This window comes from Mustela putorius, unplaced genomic scaffold, assembly GCF_011764305.1.
Source record: "Mustela putorius furo isolate JIRA1106 unplaced genomic scaffold, ASM1176430v1.1 tig00000166_pilon_pilon_pilon, whole genome shotgun sequence".
Classification (NCBI taxonomy): Eukaryota; Metazoa; Chordata; class Mammalia; order Carnivora; family Mustelidae; genus Mustela; species Mustela putorius.
In genome coordinates this window covers 4,932,015-4,952,366 of record NW_025421301.1, presented here as the reverse complement: position 1 = coordinate 4,952,366, position 20,352 = coordinate 4,932,015, and the positions used below count along the sequence as shown (strand labels likewise).

At 38.1% G+C, this 20,352-nt stretch overlaps 1 protein-coding gene across 3 annotated transcripts in view; it reads right to left on the bottom strand.

Annotated features, from left to right (window-relative positions):
* Positions 1–20,352, bottom strand: part of CEP162 (centrosomal protein 162) — a 101,152-nt gene that overhangs the window by 9,007 nt on the left and 71,793 nt on the right. For all 3 annotated transcript variants that reach the window (XM_045075868.1, XM_004773588.3, XM_004773586.3), the window contains exons 22-26: positions 18,659–18,871; positions 14,749–15,401; positions 10,882–11,023; positions 8,495–8,593; positions 2,961–3,095 (exon numbers count right to left, since the gene is read on the bottom strand). In XM_045075868.1, the coding sequence (XP_044931803.1) occupies positions 2,961–3,095; positions 8,495–8,593; positions 10,882–11,023; positions 14,749–15,401; positions 18,659–18,871 (1,242 nt within the window). The remainder of the gene's footprint in view (positions 1–2,960; positions 3,096–8,494; positions 8,594–10,881; positions 11,024–14,748; positions 15,402–18,658; positions 18,872–20,352) is intronic.

Here is a 20,352-nt window from a genome sequence, read left to right as displayed (position 1 = left end):
TTTTAGTATACAGAAATGCAACTGATGTCTGTATGCTGCTTTACTGAACTAATTTATTCTGATTTTTTGTGGAGTCTGTAGGGTTTTCAATATACAGTATCATGCTATCTGTAAATAGCAACAGTTGTACTTCCTTATCAATTTGTATGCTATTTCTTTTTTTTTTTTTAAGATTTTATTTATTTTTTTTCACAGACTGAGATCACAAGTAGGCAGAGAGGCAGGCAGAGAGAGAGGGGGAAGCAGGCTCCCTGCCAGGCAGAGAGCTCGATGTGGGGCTTGATCCCAGGACCCTGAGATCATGACCTGAGCCAAAGGCAGAGGCTTTAACCCACTGAGCCACCCAGGTGCCCCTGCTTTTTATTTGTCTGGTTATTCTGCCTATGAATTCCAGTACTACCTGGAGTAAAAGCAGTGAGAGTGGACATCCTTGTACCGGATCATGAAAAAGCTTTGTTTTTCACCACACAGCAGCATCATGTTAGCTCTGGGGTTGTTGTACGTAGCCTTTATTATGTTATGTTCCTTCTGTAGCCAGTGTGTTGAGAATTTTTATCATGAATTTATGTTGAGCTTTGTAAAATGCTTTTTTGACTGATATCTGCTGAGATTATATGATTTTTATCTTTTCCTTTGTTAATGTGGTGTCTCATGTTGAAGATGCTCAACCGTCCTTGCATTGCTGGAATAAATCCCCCCATATTGTGGTGAATGATTCAGTTTGCTAATAATTTTGTTAAGGATTTTCACATCTATGTTGATTAGGGACAGAGTCTGATTTCTTCTTTTTTTGTTGTGTCTCTGTTGTTGGTATCAGGGTAATAGTGGCTTTTTAAGAATGACTTTGAAAATATTCCCTCCTCTTCAATTTTTTTCATATAGTTTGAAAAGGATTGGAATGAATTCTTTACAGGTGTATTCTTCCAACATTTGAAGCCATCTGTTCCTAGACTTTTCTTTCCTGGGAATTATTCGGTTACAAATCCAATTTTGTTATTGGTAATTAGTCTGTTCAGATTTTCTATTTCTTCCTGATTCAATCTTGGGAGACTGTATATTTATAGAAATCCATTTCTTCTAGGTTGTTCAATTTGTTGGCATAGAACTTTTCACAGTAATCTTTTATAAACCTTTGTATTTCTGTGGTATTAGTTTAATGCCCCCTCTTTCATTTTTGAGTGTATTTATTGAAGTCCTCTCTTATTTTCTTGATGAGTCTGTCTTTACAAGTTTATCAGTTAATGTTTATAATTCAAAGAACCACCTCTTAGAGACCAAAAAATAGAAAAGATGAATGAAACTATTTCATTTATTTTTTTTTTCTTGACCTTTATTACTTCCTTCTTTCTCCTACCTTGGAGCTTTGTTCTGTTTTAGTTTCTTTAGGTGTGACAGATTAATTTTTTTTTTTTTAATGATTTTGTTTATTTGAGAGCAAGCGAGCACAAGTAGGTGGGGGGAGTGACAGAGGGAGAGGGAGAAGCAGATGCCCCACCGAGCAGGGCGCCCAACATGGGGCTCAATCTTAGGACCCAGAGATCATGACCTGACATAAAGGCAGGCACTTAACCGACCAAGCCACCTAGGTGCCCTGATATATTTCTTGTTTCTGTTTTGAAAGATTTCATTTACTTATTTGTCAGAGAGAGAGAAAGCACAGAGACAAGCAGGGGAAGCGGTAGGCAGGGGGAGAAGCAGGCTCTCTGCCGAACAGGGAGCCTGATGTGGGGCTCCATCCCAGGACTCTGGGATCATGACTTGAGCCGAAAGCAGACACAATTGTCTGAGCCACCCAGGCACCCCTATTTCTTGTTCCTTGAGGTACTGTAGAGCTATGAAAAATTTCCCTCACAGAACTGCTTTTGTTGTGTCCAAAAGATTTTGGAATGTTGTGTTATGTGTCTCAAGGAATTTTAAAATTTCCTCTATGATTTTTCCCTTGACCTATTATTTAGTAGCATCTTGGTTAGCCTCCATGTATTTGTGGGTTTTTTTTTTTTTTGCTTTGTTTTGTTTGGTTTGGTAATTGATTTGTAGTTTCATACCATTTTGGTTGGAAAAGATGCTTGCTTTGATTTCAATCTTACGAATATTCTCAAACTTATTTTGTGGTCTCATGTGATCTATACTAAAGCTCATTCATTTTTTATTTCTATCATCTGTAGTTGAGTAATTATGATATTACTAGTGCCGGGCATCTATTTTATTTTATTTTATTTTTTTTAAAGATTTTATTTATTTATTTGACAGAGAGAGATCACAAGTAGGCAGAGAGGAAGGCAGAGAGAGAGGAGGAAGCAGGCTCCCCGCTGAACAGAGAGCCCGATGCGGGACTCGATCCCAGGACCCTGAGATCATGACCTGAGCCGAAGGCAGCGGCTTAACCCACTGAGCCACCCAGGCGCCCGCCGGGGATCTATTTTAAATGATTTATCTTTTAATATAATTCTACTTCTGATAAACATTTATAAAATGAATATAGACTATGGATCTCAAAGACTCATTCTTTTTAGGCAGCCATCAGTAATTAAGAACATGAGGGGCACGTGAGTGGCTCGGTTGGTTAAGCATCCGACTCTTGGTTTGGGCTCAGGTTATGATCTCTGGGTCATGAGAGCAAACCATGCATTAGGCTCCATGTTCGGCTTGGGACCTGCTTGAGATTCTTTCCCCTCCTCCTTCTTCCTCCCCTTGCTTGTGTTCTCTCTAAAATAAATAAAATCTTAGAGAAACTTGTATCTTTTTTTTTTTTTAATTTGAGAGAAGATAAACCAGTCTTTTAGGCATTTGAAATTTAAAGTTTTATATGCTCTTAAGAGCTGTATTTTTATTCTTAATATCAATACACAATGAAACACTTCAGGAAGTAAGTGTTGCTAGAGATGGTAAAACTATAGCAAATGGGAGGTACTTAACAGTGAAGAGCTATACAAATGTGTAAATATAATTTACTACTTTACCTGTTGAAGTTCCTGCTCTCTTTGTTGATGTCTCATTTCCATCTGTTTAATTTTCTTTTCTAAGCCCATGAAATGTTTCATCTCTGGGGTATGGTTTTCTCTGGCTTCTCTCAGTTCTTCTAGGAGTTTTGTAATCTAAAATTGAGGAATGAAATAAATGAAAAATTGATAAGAAAAAAAGCTTTTCCAGGTAGTTTTAAGAATATTTACTACATTTTCTTTGTATAAAATTTATCTAGAGAAGACTCTTCTTTTTAGTAAGAAAAATACCTTGAGTTGTTAGGCTGAGCCAGAATTAAAACTATTATTCTAACTCTGAAGTGATCTCATAATCCAAAAGGTTCCAGATGACTGGATCACCTCCTCCCATGTATGCCAGGCTGATTACAGCATTCATAATAAAGGTGGGCACTGTCTTTGGTATATTCAGCTTTGCTAACAAAGTATCAATGTATTTAATAGGTTGATTACTTTTAGGATTAAGTAATACATTTCAAGCATCCTACACAGTATAGTACCCAAAACAAAGAAAGAGTTCAACCTCTTTCTGAGATAACATACTGAATTCTTTCTGTCCTGGCTGTTATCTTAGGTCCTGAGAATACAGACATGAAAGATACAGTCCATCCTCATAGAGGTTACAGTCTAGTGTGGTACCTCCCTTTTCATACCATGGTTCACAGAGCAAAAGGTCATATTTTCATGGTGCCAGTGAGTAAACAGAGGGGTCTGAGAGAGCTTTATTTTGGGCTTGGTGAAACAAATGTATTTTCTTTATACCACATAATTATGATAATTCTCTGCTAGTATCAAAAAACAAAATAAGGGCACCTGGGTGGCTCAGTTGGTGTGAGTGACTGCTCAGGTCATGATCCTGGAGTCCTGGGATCGAGTCCCACATCGGGCTCCCAGCTCTGCAGAGAGTCTGCTTCTCCCTCTGACCTCCCCTCTCATGCTCTCTCTCTGTTTTTCTCAAATAAATAAAATCTTAAAGGCAAAATAATAAGCAAGTGAAAAAGGCTAAAATTAAAAATTCAATCATGTTTCCTATGGAAACACTCAGTACCTAATAACACTGATAATGCTATAAAAAAAAAATCCAAAACACCCCCCCCCCGACGCCATACAATTATGTGAAAATACAAGCCAATGAAATCAGAAGCAAATCTAAATATTTAAAAATGTGGGACATCCCTAATATCACCGGTGACCAAAAAAATTTGCACACTTTAATTGGGATGATTGGCACTGTCATATCTGTTAATTATCACTTTAACTTCTGTAAACTTTTTAATGACTGAGAAATGATTCTGAGTTTGTAATGAGACAACATTTTCATGATCTGCAGGGGACCCATTTCTGGTATTATGCTAAGTGAACTAAGTCCGAGAAAGACAAATACCATATGATCTCACTTATATGTAGAACCTTAAAACAAATAAACAAAAAAACCCCAAACTCCTAGAAAGAGAGATCAGATTTGTAGTTATCAGATGTAGACAGGAAAGGGTGGGGAAAAAGGGGAATTGGATGAAGCGATCAAAAAGGAACAAACTTCCAGTTGTAAGTAACTATACTAGGAATGCAATGTATAGCATGAAGACCATTGTTAACACTGCCGCATGGTATATATACATACATACATACATGAGTAAATCCTAAGAGTTCTCAGTGTTAACTGTGGTAAGAAAAATCGTTTTTTCTTAATGGATGAAAACTAAGCTTACTGTAGTAATCATTTCATTATATATATAAGTTAAATCTTTATGCTGTATACCTTAAACTTATACAACAGTGTATGTCAACTATATCTTAATAAAATTGGAAAAAAATGAGAAGGTATATACTGACATGGGAATATATTTATATACACTGTTAGGTAAAAAAATTATCCTTTAAAATCCTATATATGCAAACACACATAAACATGTATTTTACACATGTATATGCATAAGCACATACCCTCACAGTATTTGTAACTATATATGAATAAAGAAAATCTGGAAGAATAAATAGCAAAATATGCTCTGGGTAATGGGATTGTGGATGATTTTATACTTTCTAATTTCTCTAATATATATTAATCTTAGTATAAAAATGTTAAATAGTCTTAAATATTTAATAAAATATATCAAAAATTATTTATAAACAAATCCATACTCACCAGGGATAGAAGTATGTAACATCAATAAAAAGAAAGCATATATTCCTAAATGAATACAATTCTTACTGTCTTACTAGTTTATTGTTTTACTGAAGTGAAAGAGGGATTCACCCAGATCTTATTACTCAAGGTGGATTAACATGTTTTCCTACTAAAGGAGACAGACATCACGGACCACTAGCAGGAGGAGGCTCGGTTAAGGGAATTCAAATGATCCATACACAGCCCAAAGACTTCTTCCCAGAGAAGACATATGTACTGTCCCTTTATAGGCTGGTGAGTAGATAATCTTACAAACTACGAATTTCAATTCAGAATGAATCATAAAATTACTGCTATTTTTACTCCTTTAAATGACCATGACCTGCTGTAGTCTGTGTGCTTCCAACCATCCCATGTGTCTTCCTACCCTGCAACTTACTGGCTGATGCATTTCCCTGGCAACATTGCTGGGATGAATGCTAGTGCTTGTGAACACTTAATCCAGTGAGTCTAGATTCCAATTTGGTCTAGAACTGAAGGAGATACTGACCTTAGATTTAAGCCCATTGCTGCTGTCCACTGTCTGTCCTCTGGCAACGCCTGGTTTGGAGGTAGGCATGTGACTCAGTTCTGATGCAAAGAAAGTAAGCTGGGGGACCTTAGTTTATATGTTGGTTTATTTCTTTGTCCCACTCACTAGAACACAAGCCCTTTGAGGGTCATACCTTCAGGTGTTCTACTCATTTCTGTATCCCAAAAGCCTATTGATAGTGTCTGATACCTAAACACTTTTTCTAAAAGCTAAGAAGTAGACTTTATTCCATTTAATAGCTAAAGCAACCTGAGACTAAGTTTAAAAACACTAATAAACAGCTGAGGGTAATGGGTAAATATAATTCTTCCTTCTGTATGAGAAACTGGCCTTGGCTTGAATTCTCTTTCTAGCTTTGTTCTCTTGATAAAGGTACACTGCTTGTGGTAAGGCCCCAACTGGTGGAACATCATCTGGGCTTGGAGGACTTGGCATGAACTGAAATACCTGGTAGGAAGTGGTAGGTCTGGGCTCTCCTGGAGGTGGTGACTTTTGCACTGGGCATGTCCCTGTGGGATCCACTGTGCATGACGTATTATGAGACGCTCGTTCTTGCGGAATGTGGGGAGTTCAAGCCTGGGTGATTCCTCTAACTGCCAGATACGAGTCTTACTCCCTTGTACCCCTGTGGTCTCCAGAACAGCTCTGTGGACTGCTGTGGGAACTACTCACACCAAAGAGCAAAAGGCCTGCTGCTGCCTTGCTGTTTCCTGGTTTATATCCAGAGTAGCAAGTATGACTCTAAATGTTTACATGACCTGTCACCCTAAGGCTCACTAACATGTTGAAGAATTTAAGCCCAGACCTTATGATAACCCCCCAAATTATTCCTACTATTCATTTGTAAATAAAAGCTGCTAGCTGTAGACTATTTGACACAAATTACAGTAAAAATTCTGATAATTTTTAGGAGTCACTATTAATAGTCCTTGAGTTCATATTAGGGGTCACTCTTGAATGGTTTCTAAAATTTGAATAGACTATACAGGTAAAACAAAATCCTACCGATGAAAAACCATGACCAATAAAATGCATATACTAACTGCTGAACATAGAAACAAGCAATAATAGCAGCAGGCCTCTCAGTTGTCTACATTTAAGGAGTCTGAGTAAAGATTCAAGTCCTTTCTCTTCAACTTCAGGGTGTAAGGAAATAAACAGATTGTTGGGAGTCAACCGTGAGTGGAAAAATAAGATCAGAAATCTATGATGGGTGCTAAAATATGAAAGATTACCCTTTTCATTATAATATTTTTAAAAAAAGATTTGAGGAAGTCATGCCTAAGTTAGGATTTTAAAGAGATGTGGTTTAACAACACTTGAGGTAACATAGGCATGGAACAAAATGCAGAAATTAGAAAAATCTTTTCAGGTTTTGATGGTTCACCTCCCAAGGTGTTGAACTATGTTGGAAAATTTTATTTTATTTTATTTTTTTTAACTATGTTGGAAAATTTTAGATCACTGTTTTCTCTAGAGATAGAGTAACAACAAAGCAGTCAAAAATAAAAACAGAATTTACTCCTGTTAAAAACTGTGTTGTGCTTTTTCTTGTGGTCCGAAAGAGACTGGGATTTACCCATCTTCCTTAAAGAACTGAAAAACTAGATGACCTGCGAAGCAACTGTTTTCAAACCCCAGCTAACAGCACTGCGGACTGTGAGGAACAGGCAACACACCAGATGAACTCTAGGACTGCCTAGCTGGCTGCCCAGAGGCACCTTTGAAGCCAGTAGAAATAGCCTGAATAATTCTGGGAGCTCCTGCAGGGCTGGGAAAATGAATTATTCCCACCAGCCCGAGAGAAAAGTCCCTTGGAAGGCTCTCAGGAGGTTATCAGTAGTGGGAATAAATAAGCTGTTAAAACAGCTATTATAAATGTACTGCCCATTAAAAAGGTAGGCTGTCTTTATTTTATTTAAGAGATGGAATGTTTTCAGTTTTTCAGTAAATAGGCTTCAAAATCATGTGTTGCCATCTTTCGCATTTTCAAAATAGTTTAGCTATTCTTAAACTAGGAACACTGTAACTTGACTAAAACTGACCTTTATCTTACAAACACTAGAACATACTTCCTTTTATTACTTTTCCCCAAAAGTTTACTTTAGGTGTGTGAAGTTCTGCTAAATTACTGCTTACTCAACAATGTTTATGTACATCTTAAACAATGAAAAGAATGCATATATGCTGAACTACAGCCTTTCAATTAATTTATACCTAAGTGTGGAATGTTTTTACATTAATCTTTTCATAATGCCATTAGTTATATGTAAGCTCTGCATCTATGTTTTAATAAATTCTTGAATAAAAAGTGGTGTACATGCTTCAAAGAAAGCAGTTTATCTTTTTTTTTTAAAAATAATTTCTAGAACCAAAAGGATTTTAGAGTAATAAAAGGGTGAGTTTCCAGAAAGATCTATTTCCTACAATATTGTCACTGGGGATCCAGCATGACTATAATGATTGCTTTATAGTATTCATACTTAATGCAGAAATGGCCTTAGCCATCTAGTTTTATCTCCTTTAAAAAAAAAAAAAATCCAAATATCCCTCCACTCTATTTCCTCACTGCCCAGAAAAATGTCAACATTAACTATATAAGAAACTTAATATTTGAGAGTTCCATCTGGGGAAGGCAGACTTACCGTAAACAAGTTATTGATATATTTTGACACATGATATATATTTTCAGGATATTTCTATTTGCACATTTGTTAAAAAAAATTATATAAAAGTAGTATGATTGAAATGGCTAAGAAAAGCTCATGTTAGCCCAATACTTTTGTTATTTCTTACCTCTTTCTGTAGGATTTCTTCTCGAAGTTGAGAAACTGCAAGAGACTCTTGTTTACCCTGCAGCTCATTAACTTGACTTTGGAAATGTTTTAGAAGTACCTAGGGAATTATGTTAGAAGTGCTAAGTTAAGAGAGTGCTTCCCCAAACATCATTTGAAAAATATAAGAAAACCAACTAACGTCTTTTGTTTGTACTAAAAAAAATTCCCAACATTTTAAAATTACCAAATTCTAACATGGAAATAAACTGCCACAGGAATTAAGTTCATAGATTAATTAAGCTTATTGAATACACTCATTATTTTGTTTTAATATTTAATATAAAGCATCACACATAATACAAATTAATGGCTATATAACTGCGTGGCTTCTTTATCTCTACTTTTCTCCTGGAGGCCTGAAAAACACCTTTTAAAATAAACCTCTATTATAAAGTCAAAGGGTTCTGAAGAAAGTAGCCAATATCCTCTTTATTATTTTGTGATTAAGTAGGAGAATAATTTTTAATTAAAGAGCTAATGACAAAGACAGCACAAGCCTAATATTCGCATGAAATAAATGTCACATATTTTTGGCAAACAAGTACATGAATACTTTCATCAAGAAACTGAAAACTTGGGAAACATGTGCATCTCTTAACCTCTAATGCTTTACTTTTACTGTTTTCCTCCTCACACCATGCTGACTTCCACTTAACTCCTAATTTATAGTATTAGATTTAGAAACCCGGGAAAGTAACAGTAACGGCACTATGTATGGTGCAATGACACCACCTCATCCGCCTCTCCCAACTACACACTGATTTGCTATCATGTTTATACTGCCCACAGACAGCCTCCTCCTGTGGAGGGAGAAAGCCAGAGAAGTTATCTGCAACTGCTATATGCTGATTACCTTTGAAAAGCACTCTAAATCATTCTCCTTGAAATTATTAAAATAGGCAAAATTCTTTGTTTCTGAGCTATATGAACTTAAATTATAGACCTCATTACACTTCACCCAAATCCCCCAAATACTTCAACATGCTTCTCCTTATAAGGGTATCTTCTCACAAAACCATACTAGCATTTTTAATAGCTGAAATAATGCCCAATAGTTTCATAATATCCAATATCTGGCCCTACAACCAAATAAAATTGCTCAACTGGGAAGTTTAAGTGGGCTCTACGCTGGGCAGGGCCCAAAATCATGACCCTGAGATCAAGACCTGAGCTGAGATTAACAGCTGGATGCTTAAATGACTGAGCTACCGAGGCCTCCCTGAGTGATTTGTTTTTAATCAAGATGCTATTAAATAATTATTGATGGGAGAGGTGGTGGCAAGATAACATTTCCTGGTTTCCCCCCATATCAGCTTGTTTTTTTTTTTTTTAATTAAAACCAAAAGAAGAGAGCACAATGGACATTTATATATCCTTCAATTTGATTTATCAACTGCTAACATTTTTGCCATATGTGCTTTCTTTTTGGGGGGGGGGGCATAACTATTCTTTTTCTTTTTTTTTCTTAAAGACTTTTATTTATTTGACAGAGATCACAAGTAGGCTGAGAGACAGGCAGGGTGGGGGTCTGGGGGAAGGAGGCTCCCCGCTGAGCAGAGAGCCTAATGTGGGGCTTGATCCCAGGACCCTGGGATCATGACCTGAGTCAAAGGTAGAGGCTTTAACCCACTGAGCCACCCAGGCACCCCGGGACATAACTATTCTATCTTAATGTTGTGTTTTCAATTTTCTAACACCATAGAAAATGGGCCACATACTAGATATTCATGGATATTCCACATAGATGTACATACTAACCAAGAAGGAAGATACACTTTTTTGAAGAAACATGAACGAACTTTCAGCATACTCGGTCATAATTCTAAGAAGACTATGCTTCATAATGACTAGGGTTGTGTGTATCTCTCTGTTGATTATTTTATCCCAGTGCCTGGTTGTCTATAGAGCTCGAATCATTATTTACTTAATGAATGAAAGACCCTTGGGCAAGAAGAATGACTAGGAGAATTACTTGTCAACCAGGACTTGGGCAGAGGGAGATGGTTCAATATTCAGGTTCAAGTACTCCAGGTCTCAATCACATAATGTGATTCTATCATTCCTTCTACCATCCCTTACAACTGCCTTAGGAGAAGAACTATTTGAGAAATGTTGGGACAAAACTGAGAAACCCGTTTTAAGAGAGAATAATCTTAAAGTAGAATAGTTAAATGCACAGTAATGGCACTGTCTCCTACAAAAAAAAAAAATAATAATAATCAGGTCAATAATTTCTCATTTCTATCAAAAAGCAAAGTTAACGTATTTCTGAATTAAATAATGTTCTGTTAACAGTCCTGAAAAAAATAATTTTAAAGCCAAAGAAAGTGTGTTAAAGTCATCTACCTCTTGAGTTGCTATTTTACGATTTAGTTCAGCTACTTTGGAAGAAGAATTTTCTACTGCATTTTGGCAAAGGAGTTTCTCTACTTCCCTCTGATGAGATGCTTTGAGAGATGCAATGTGTGCTGCAGTATCTTCCTTGACTCTGCAGAGCAAATCAAAGAAAATCACGCATAAAAACAGCTCTTCAGCTCAGAGTTAGCACACAAATAACATATGAAGCCTAGAAATTAAACAAAGGGAGAGAGAGCACCAATACTGCACTCTGACAGGTGCTTTATATAGGATTGCCTGTGAGATCTTGCAACCATGCCATGAGCTATTATTTACTCAATTTTATAAGGGCAAACTTGAGTTTAGGAAAGAGTAATGTCTCTAGAGTTCATTAGTAAATGCAAACCTGGGGTTTAAGCCCAGCAGAGTTGGAACTCAAAGTCTGGGCCTTTCACTCAACCCCCAGCCTGGGGCTGTACTTTCTGGTAGAATCAAAGGTTCTAAATGTTCTGTCTGGATTAAAGCACAGGCCTCATCCTCATATTTTATCTTTTAAGAGAAACTCAGATTTTTGCCCAGATTCTTATTTTGATAATCATAGTTCCTTTTAGGATTTCCAAAGCTTTGTCTCTAGGCAACATGTTTTTGGTCCATGCATGTGACTCCAGGGCTAGCTGCCATGTCATAAAAATGAAATAATCTTTATGGTAATTCTTTAGGACCCACAGTAACCTGCACCTAGTTTTTTTTTGCTTGTTTAGTGTGAGAGACTGATTTGTCCCTTTGACAAAAGTCACGCATTCAGAGGCAGTTTAATAAGTAGCGAAGTTCTGATAAACACTTGATACATTTCTTACAGACAAACATTCTCTCTCTTACTGGAAAAGTTATTAAAAAGTGCCAGGATTTTACTCAAAGCAGATACTGGATAAATCTCAGTCGATACATATTAACGTGGCAATTCCCAAACTATAAACAAATTTATCAGTTGCTTATTTGATTTATATGAATATTTCCTCATGGAAAGGGTGTGATTAGGGTCTTCAGAAAAGCATAAAAACCTAAAGCACTTATGATATAACCAAACTAAAGTAAAAAACAACTGAACAACAAAAACATAGCTAAAACAGCCTAAATCTGGGATTGGGAAAGGTTATTCCTCACTTCTCAGGCCCAGGGCTATCTGATAAGCAGGTTAACAATACCAAATTATATATAGAAAAATGCACAGGAAAAATTTCAATTTTAAATTATTTCCTGAAAAGAATGTGATTCTTTTCAAATAGCTTCATTTCTAGTATCATTTCAGGACTTGAGAAACAAGGTTTTAGTTTGGAAGCATTTATGGTTGACAGGATGATTCAACCAGACACAGCTGCGAATCAATCAATATGCATTCGTCTAGGTGCTCGCTCCTTCTGCTCCTATGCCAGGTTGCAAAAGAAGGATAATCTTATATCAGTTCTCAAGGAGTTATAAGGCGGTGTACGACTAGTGCTTTCTTGGTACTTAATATAGGTACTTGGTACACAAGTTATAGAGGAGCTAGGAGCAGGGAATTTCCTGGGAGGCTCTAGGAAACAGTTTGTGAAGGAAGCAGTACTTGAAGCATGGATGAGCAAAAGGCAGCAAAGACACTGAGCAAGTCAGGCCCACAGAGAAGGTTCTGGCACCTGGGAACCCACGTAGAATAATTTAGTCTTGATACTTCAGGAAGTGGGAGTTATTAGAGGGCAGTGTAACTCAGATACAGGAATATTTAAGGAATATTAATGATTTTTAAGTGAACTGATTGGGGGAGACAGAAACGAAAATCAGGGATATTAGGGTGGGGAAGCTGTCTAGTAAACCAGGTAAGGCTACTGTCTACAGGAAGGTAGAAAGCAAAAGGACATGTATTTATAAGGAAGCACCCCATAAACTGTGAGCCCAAGAAATAAAGGAGGTAAAGCTGGACTTCGCATTGAAAAACCATAGTCATAGACAGAAATGGGAAAGTTTTGAGGAGGAGCTAGTTTATTGGTAAACATGGGATAAAATTTGAGATACTATTGATTCTGAGAGGAACAATTTGGAAAATAGTAGATTTAACATCTGTGCTCCGGGAAGAAAACAAGCCTTGAAAAGTAAATTGGAGTTATGGTTTGTAGAAGCCACAAAAATGGATGAACTTGGGACGCTGGGTGGCTCAGTTGGTTAAGCAGCTGCCTTCGGCTCAGGTCATGATCCCAGCGTCCTGGGATCGAGTCCCACATCAGGCTCCTTGCTTGGCGGGGAGCCTGCTTCTCCCTCTGCCTCTGCCTGCCATTCTGTCTGCCTGTGCTTGCTCTCTCCCCTCTCTCTCTCTGATAAATAAAATCTTAAAAAAAAAAAAAAAAAAGAATGGATGAACTTAGCAAAGGAGAAAGAACTGAGAATAAACAGAAAGCTGAAAAATGAACCCCGGTAGAAGTCTGATTTTTGAGGAAGGAGAATGAAAAGGAGCCAGAGTTAGTTAAAAGACACGGAAGAGGAGTGTTAGTCATGGAGGTTATGGGAGGAAACCCCATATTTTCAGGAAAGCCAACAATGTCCAGGAAAATGAGAACAGAGACAACATCACTGGACCAGGAAAGGTCACTATTGTGAGATGAGATTTACAAGAGTGGTGAGGAGGAGAGCCCCGGTTGAGAGGTGAGGTGCAAATAAGAGGCTACTTGTGGAAAACTGGTACCGAGAGAAAGAGAACTAGGACTTGGTTTGATGACAGTGAAGAAGATCTGAACATGTTAGAGGGCCTGGAGGAAAGAAAGTAGACAGTACTGAGTGATTCTGAGAAGGAAAGGGATGAGCACAAAAGTTCAAGGCATGAATGGATGTGAGCACTAGATTATTTTGAAGAGTTACTTTGGAAAAGAGGAACTTTTCCTTTTAGAATGTCAACTAGTTTTTTTTTTTTTAAAGATTTTATTTATTTATTTGACAGATAGAGATCACAAGTAGGCAGAGAGGCAGGCAGAGAGAGGAGGAAGCAGGCTCCCTGCTGAGCAGAGAGCCCGATGCGGGGCTCGATCCCAGGACACCGAGATCATGACCTGAGCCGAAGGCAGCGGCTTAACCACTGAGCCACCCAGGCGCCCCACTAGTTTGCTTTTTTAAAGACTTATTTATTTTAGAAAGAGAGAGGGAGTGACTGCATGAATGAGGGCAGGGGAAGGGGCAGAGGGAGAGCAACTCAAGCAGATTTCCCACTGAGCGAGGAACCTGACACAGGGCTCAGACCAGATTATGACCCAAGATGAAACTAAGAGCTGGACGCCCGCTACCCATCCAGGGGATTGGAATACATGCTTCTGTTTGGTCAGTGGAATGCTAATGCTGAGCTGAGCTACCCAGGTGCCCCGAGAATCTTAAGCAGACTCCATACCCAGTGCCGGCACAGGGCTTGATTTCATGACCCTGACATCATGACCTGAGCTGCAATCAAGAGTCAGACGCTTCACCAACTGAGCTACCCAGGTGACCCTGTTCAACTAGTTTTAGTAACAGCTGTTTTATGCAGTCTGCCTAGGAGTCATCAATGATGACATTCATTTGCAAGAAGGCCCCCATGGGTCAGCTTATTAACACAACCTAGGTAAATGTGGAGACAGGATTTGTCAGCCCGATGACATGGTTGGGGTTGACATGGAGATTAAGGTTTATCAGAATCTGGCTTCCAACTGGTAGAGGATCCTAATCGGAGAGAGATCTATGCTTGGCAATGTAATACAATTTCTTAAAATTTGGTAATGAATTCAGTTCAGGGTTAAAACTAATTACCAGAGGAAATACATCTTACAATTCTGATGTTTTTATCTTTGTATGTCCCCATACAATTCCAGATTCACATTTTACCTTTTCATGGAATTTTCAAATTGGTTCACTATAGCTTCAGATTTCATCTTCAGCTCATTCCTCTCCACAGTTAATCTCTCCAGTTCATTTTTCAATCTGCAGTTTTCTTGCAAAACTTCTGAAACATGGGAGTCAGTGAAAGTATGTGGTTGGTAAAGTCTGCCATCCAAGGTTCCAGGGAATGAGTTTGCACTTCCTTTACCTGAACGTATACCATCTTTCTTCGCCCTTTTTGCAGTCACTTCCTCTCTACCCTTAGAGCTCTGATTAGACAGCATCATCCTTCTCTCCTTCTGAAGCCTTTCCACGGTTTTCGAAAGGTCTTGTATTTCTCGCCCCTTCGCAGCCAGCTCCTCATTAAGCCTCACCAGTTTAGCTTTAGCATGAGCCTGTTCTATCTGGAATTCGATAGACTGGAAATCTTTATCCTCTTTATCATTTTTCTTGAGTTCCAATTCAGCATTTTGATGTTTAAGAGTGTCTATTTCAGCTTCAAGTTTTCTTACAGTGATTTGATGGGCGTCCTTGATGTCGTCGAGCTCCTTCTCTAGTGCTTCGGCCCTGCGGGAGCTGTCAGACTGGTTCTGCGATGCCTCCTTTAATCTGCAGGCAAGTAGCTGCTCTTGCTCCTCCAGTCTCTGTTCGTACTGAATCTGAAGACAAGAATCGTTGTTAGTTCAAAACCACTGCTAAATAGGACATTGGTTACTGAAGCCCTGCAGTCTGCTGGGTCCTTCATTCAGACACTCACTGTGCATTCTGATGCCTCCAACTCTGAGTTCTCTGAGTCCGTCACAGGTACTGAAGTCCTAATCTTGAAAGGGCATAATGTTTTATCTTCTCAGTATGTTGCATCATCTCACAATTAATATTTTTTTTATAAACAAAAATTACACATTTCTGTACACCCCAAAATTTATTTTAAGTATCACAACTGAACCTATTAGTGTGTACCCATCTCTGCAAACTTACAAACTACGCTTTCAGGAGAAATAGGGAAAGCAATTGGGGACACTGAAATCTTTAAGAAATAAGACATTTTCAACTTCTTAGTATCAATTAAGAATCTCATAAGGAGTAAATCAGCTTGGATTTGTTATACTGGAGCTTTAGTATTGCAAAAAACCAAAAACCAAAAAACAATAAACACCTAAATAGGTTCCTCTGTGGAGGGAGGCACTACAGTTTTTGTTCATTCATTCAATGAATATTTATTGAGCTACTGCTGTGTACCAGGCTCTGTGCCAGATTCTGAAGATAAAGAAGTGTAGCCTTCCAACAGTTCACAGCCTGGTCAGGAGAGTGACATGGCAAGTTTCACTGTCCTATGACAACTGTGGTAACGGGCCTATGAATATGTGCAACGGGGACGAGGCGCCCCAATGTGCGTGGAAGCCTGAGAAAAGGTGGGAAGACCACAGCAGAGGGAACACATTTAGGTTTGGGCTTGAGAGATGAGTATGAATTTGGGGATAAGTGGAAGGAGGGACATTGTGGAAATAGGGAGAATACAGGTCAAGGCAATCTAATGCTTGGCGTGTACTGGGAACTGGAAATGAAAGGAAAAAGTGACAGAGTGAGAAGGGACAGGAAGGGACTGCAAAAAGAGAAAAGTCAGGGTAGGTAGATTTACATGTTAAAAATAGGCTAGAGGATTGGAATTAGAGATGCCTCTATTTGGACAGTGGAATGCTAATATTAGTTGTAATTATTATAATATTGAATACTTGCTACCCTCCATGCAAAGCAGTAGGGCTTTACATATACTGTGCCGCTTGATTCTCCAACAGCCTACAAATTAGGGATCAATTAAGTAAAATATTTCAGCATTTGCTTTGTGTCAGGCGCCTTGCTGAATGATGGAACACAATGGCAGAATAGGCCCAGCCATCAGGTCTAGAAGCTAGATGGGGAGAGCGATCACTCATGATCCAATCAAAATGGCCGGAAATGTGGTAGATGCAATGGAGAAGTGCCTGGGACTAGAGTGCTGTGAGATAATTTGTCTGTCAGATAGTCCATGAAGGTCTCATGGGGTAGCAATGCCTGGATTGAGAGCTGAAGGAGAGGAACACCTTAGCTGTGAATGAGGTAGGCAGAGCACACCAGTCAGAGGCAAGAGTCTGCCAACATGTGTGGTTACAGGAAACACAGCAAGTAGGAGAAACATGTTAGTATAACGGGACAGAGAAAGCATTGTGGGAGAACACACTGGACAGTGAGAGGGGTCTGGCTGTACATGGAATTATAGACCATTTTTGAGGAATTTATTATTGAGGAAGTTATTGAGGGATATATAGAAAGGTGTGTATGTGTGTGTATGTGTAAGACAGAGGGATATGGAAATATAATATTGGCTTTCCTGTCAACAGCTGATTAGAGGATGGGGTAAAGTGGGTATGTTTAGACTAGTCAGATTACAATAGTTATTACTAATCTTTTATTAATAATGGCCGTAGAGTGACATGGTGATAAAAAGGTACAGAGGAACTGAAAGAAATTTGGGAGTCTAAGTGGCATAATTGGCACTAAGTCAGTTATTATCTCTTTTACATATGAAGAGAGGGAGACTGAGCTGAAGTAACTAGTGCAAAGTCATGAAGTCCTAAGGGTTAAACTGGGCCTGGAGGAAAGGCTGGTCTGTGTTTTCCATTGTACTGCATCTCTTAAAAGTACTGTTGGGTCAGAGGAACCTGATGGAAGGTCTGGAGGGAACGTTTAGGAAAATAGAAGACATTGATAGCTATAGCAATTGGCTTGCCAAGTAGCACTGGGGGGAATTCGCAACACCAGACACCCACACACCTGTGACAGCCCTACTCTCACAACTGTGCCATCTCCTCAGATTTGTGTGAGAAGAGGAGTGGAGAAAGAGATGGGTGAACCGGAGCAGAAAGCAAGGAAGGTAAGCCTGGTTGGAAACTGAGTGCTTAAAACGGAAGTCCACCTTGGAAGTCGGGAGAGTGAGAGAAGAAACAGAACCAGGCAGTGGGCTGAGAGATTTGAAAAAGAGGACGGAATAAACCAACTTTCTTGACAGGACCTTAAATTTACTAGCAGGCCGATGTACTGGATGAGGCTTTCAACCTTCTACTGTTTCTGGAATCTAATAGTCTATCGTCTGTTGCTTCTCTCAGGATAAAATCTGTGGAGAATGAGATCTGCTTGCTAGAAGCAGCATGGTCTAGGATTTGAGGCCTTGCTCTACCGCTCACGAGCAGCAGCATCTTGGGCAGGACGTTCCATTGTGAGTACCTCTGCTCCCCTGTCTGTAAAGCAAGGTAGCAATATCTGTTTCTCACCAGTGATGAAAGGATGATGCAAGATGAATTAAAATGTCTGTGAAACATCCAGCATGAATTACTGCAGAACTGTGTGCTCAACAAATTTTTAAAGTAAATGAAATATCACATCTTCTTTCATACTTGGTCATCCTAGCACTTGTAGTTTTGACTTCATTCCTCATGAAGGATCAGAAAAAACTCAGAGAAAATAAGACGTTTTCAACAGGCATTGCCTGCCTCCCTGTTCTATCCCCCAAGACGTATTCTTCTTACGGTCTTCTCCCTTGTCTAGGGAAATTTCAAGAAAGTATTTTCAACCATGGCAATTAAAAAACAAGTTTTTACTGACTATACATCAGAGGTGTTTTACTCTGCCTTTCCATGACTTAATTCCCACTAATTCTGATATCACTGAGAGGGGACCCTGTGCTTGTTTTTCCATTTTTGAAACAAAAAAAGGTGCTGAAGGAGAACAAAAGACAAGATGGTCTAGATTTCTTTTGCATCTGCTGACATTCATGGTGAAGGTTTTACAGGGAAGGATGTTTAGTGATTTGTCAAAATGAGACCTGAGAAGTGCCCAGCCCCCATGGTATTGAGATCCCGAGAGTCTAGCTGGCTCTTACCTTCATTTTCTGGAACTGTTGTTCCATGGTCCGAAGGCTTTTCTTTGCTTCTTCATCTCTGCCTTCCAAATCAGCCTCTAGTTTTTTTATCCTTTTTTCCATAAAGTCCACTGTATTTCTGTCCACTGTATCACCAGCTGCTGATGCAGCCAATATTAAAGCAGGTAAAGAATTGGGATATCTTCTCTTTATAATTCCTTCCATTTCCTTAACCTTTTAAAGTAGTTTTGCATATATGTAAGGTCACAAATATATTAAAATCAAGCAGTTCAATGTATAAATTTAGATTATGCTCTATCATTCACATCTAGCTTTCAAAGACAGGTTTATATCACATCTTAAGACTGAATCAAATGCATAAAAAATAGATTAATTTCAAATTTTATATCCCTAGATGATCTGATTTTAAAACCCTACAGTATAATGTATAGTTTAGTACTGGCTAATTTACAGAAATCCTCTTACATTGATTTGAAATAGATCTTGGGACTTTCTATTGTGCTAGTAATAGCCAATCTTTCTGAGGACAAATGGTCTTTCCTTTTTTCCCCACAGACTCCTTTGAATGATCATGTTTATACTGTCTATTGATTGAAAAATGACTTAAATGACATCAATGTATAGAACTTCTGCAATAAACACAAGTTTCCTAAGCACCGGCCCCTACTTGCAACAATCTCTACGTGACCTCATCCCTCCTACAGATATCCCCCTCAAAATGCAGTTTGATCTATCTTAAAGTTACTTCTTTCAGTTAGAAAGCAAAGAGGATTAATAATATTTAATGAGGTCTTCACAAAAGACAACTTTTCATTTGGTCTATTAAACAATAATATATTTTATGGTCTTTCTGTAAGAAAGAACAGTGCTAAGGCTCACAGATATTATGTATGTGCATGTGTGTATACTTGTTTTTGTTAAAGGTATTACAGTTAAGATATCTTAGAAAAACATATTAAAGCACAAAATTCTTTGTTGAGCAGTTTTCTACCCTCTGAGCATACAATACAATAAAATAGCACATGAGAGGTGATCTAGTGCAGTGGTCAGAGCATGTCTAGAGTTAAAATTGTGCCACCCAGCTTTATGACCTCTGTCAACTCCTCCATCTAAACTTCTTTTGCCTGAGTGGTAAAGTGGGAATGACAACAATACCAATTTCACAGCACTGATATATTTAAGTGAGGATCAGTTGACATCTACCTTGGTAAAGTGCTTAGCAGAATGCCCAGCATACAGTAATATGATATATATGATAATATTGGTTTTTACTATCATCTGATCTCAGAACCCACCCTTCCTAAGGCACGGTAGGTTGCTGGTACTCAAAATTGTTTACAGATTAAATACTGTTCCTGTTTAAGTATTCAAGGATCTCATCATTTGCAAAGTTAAAAGCAAATATTTCCATTCATGAAGACTGCTTGCATATTCATATATGTACTATAAATTGAAATATATCCAGATAACAAATATTGATAATTTCATCTGCAACAATTTTCAAAACTTTGTTTTCTCTGGTATTAAAAATCTAGTTATTTGGAGTAGATCTAAGCATATAAAAGTATATACATACATATAACACACCATGTATATTGAAAAAAGATCTCGATTTTTAAAAATGGTGTATATTATTTATAATTAATGTTTTCACTTAAAATTTTAAGAGATGTTTTAATCTAATTTGACTTCTT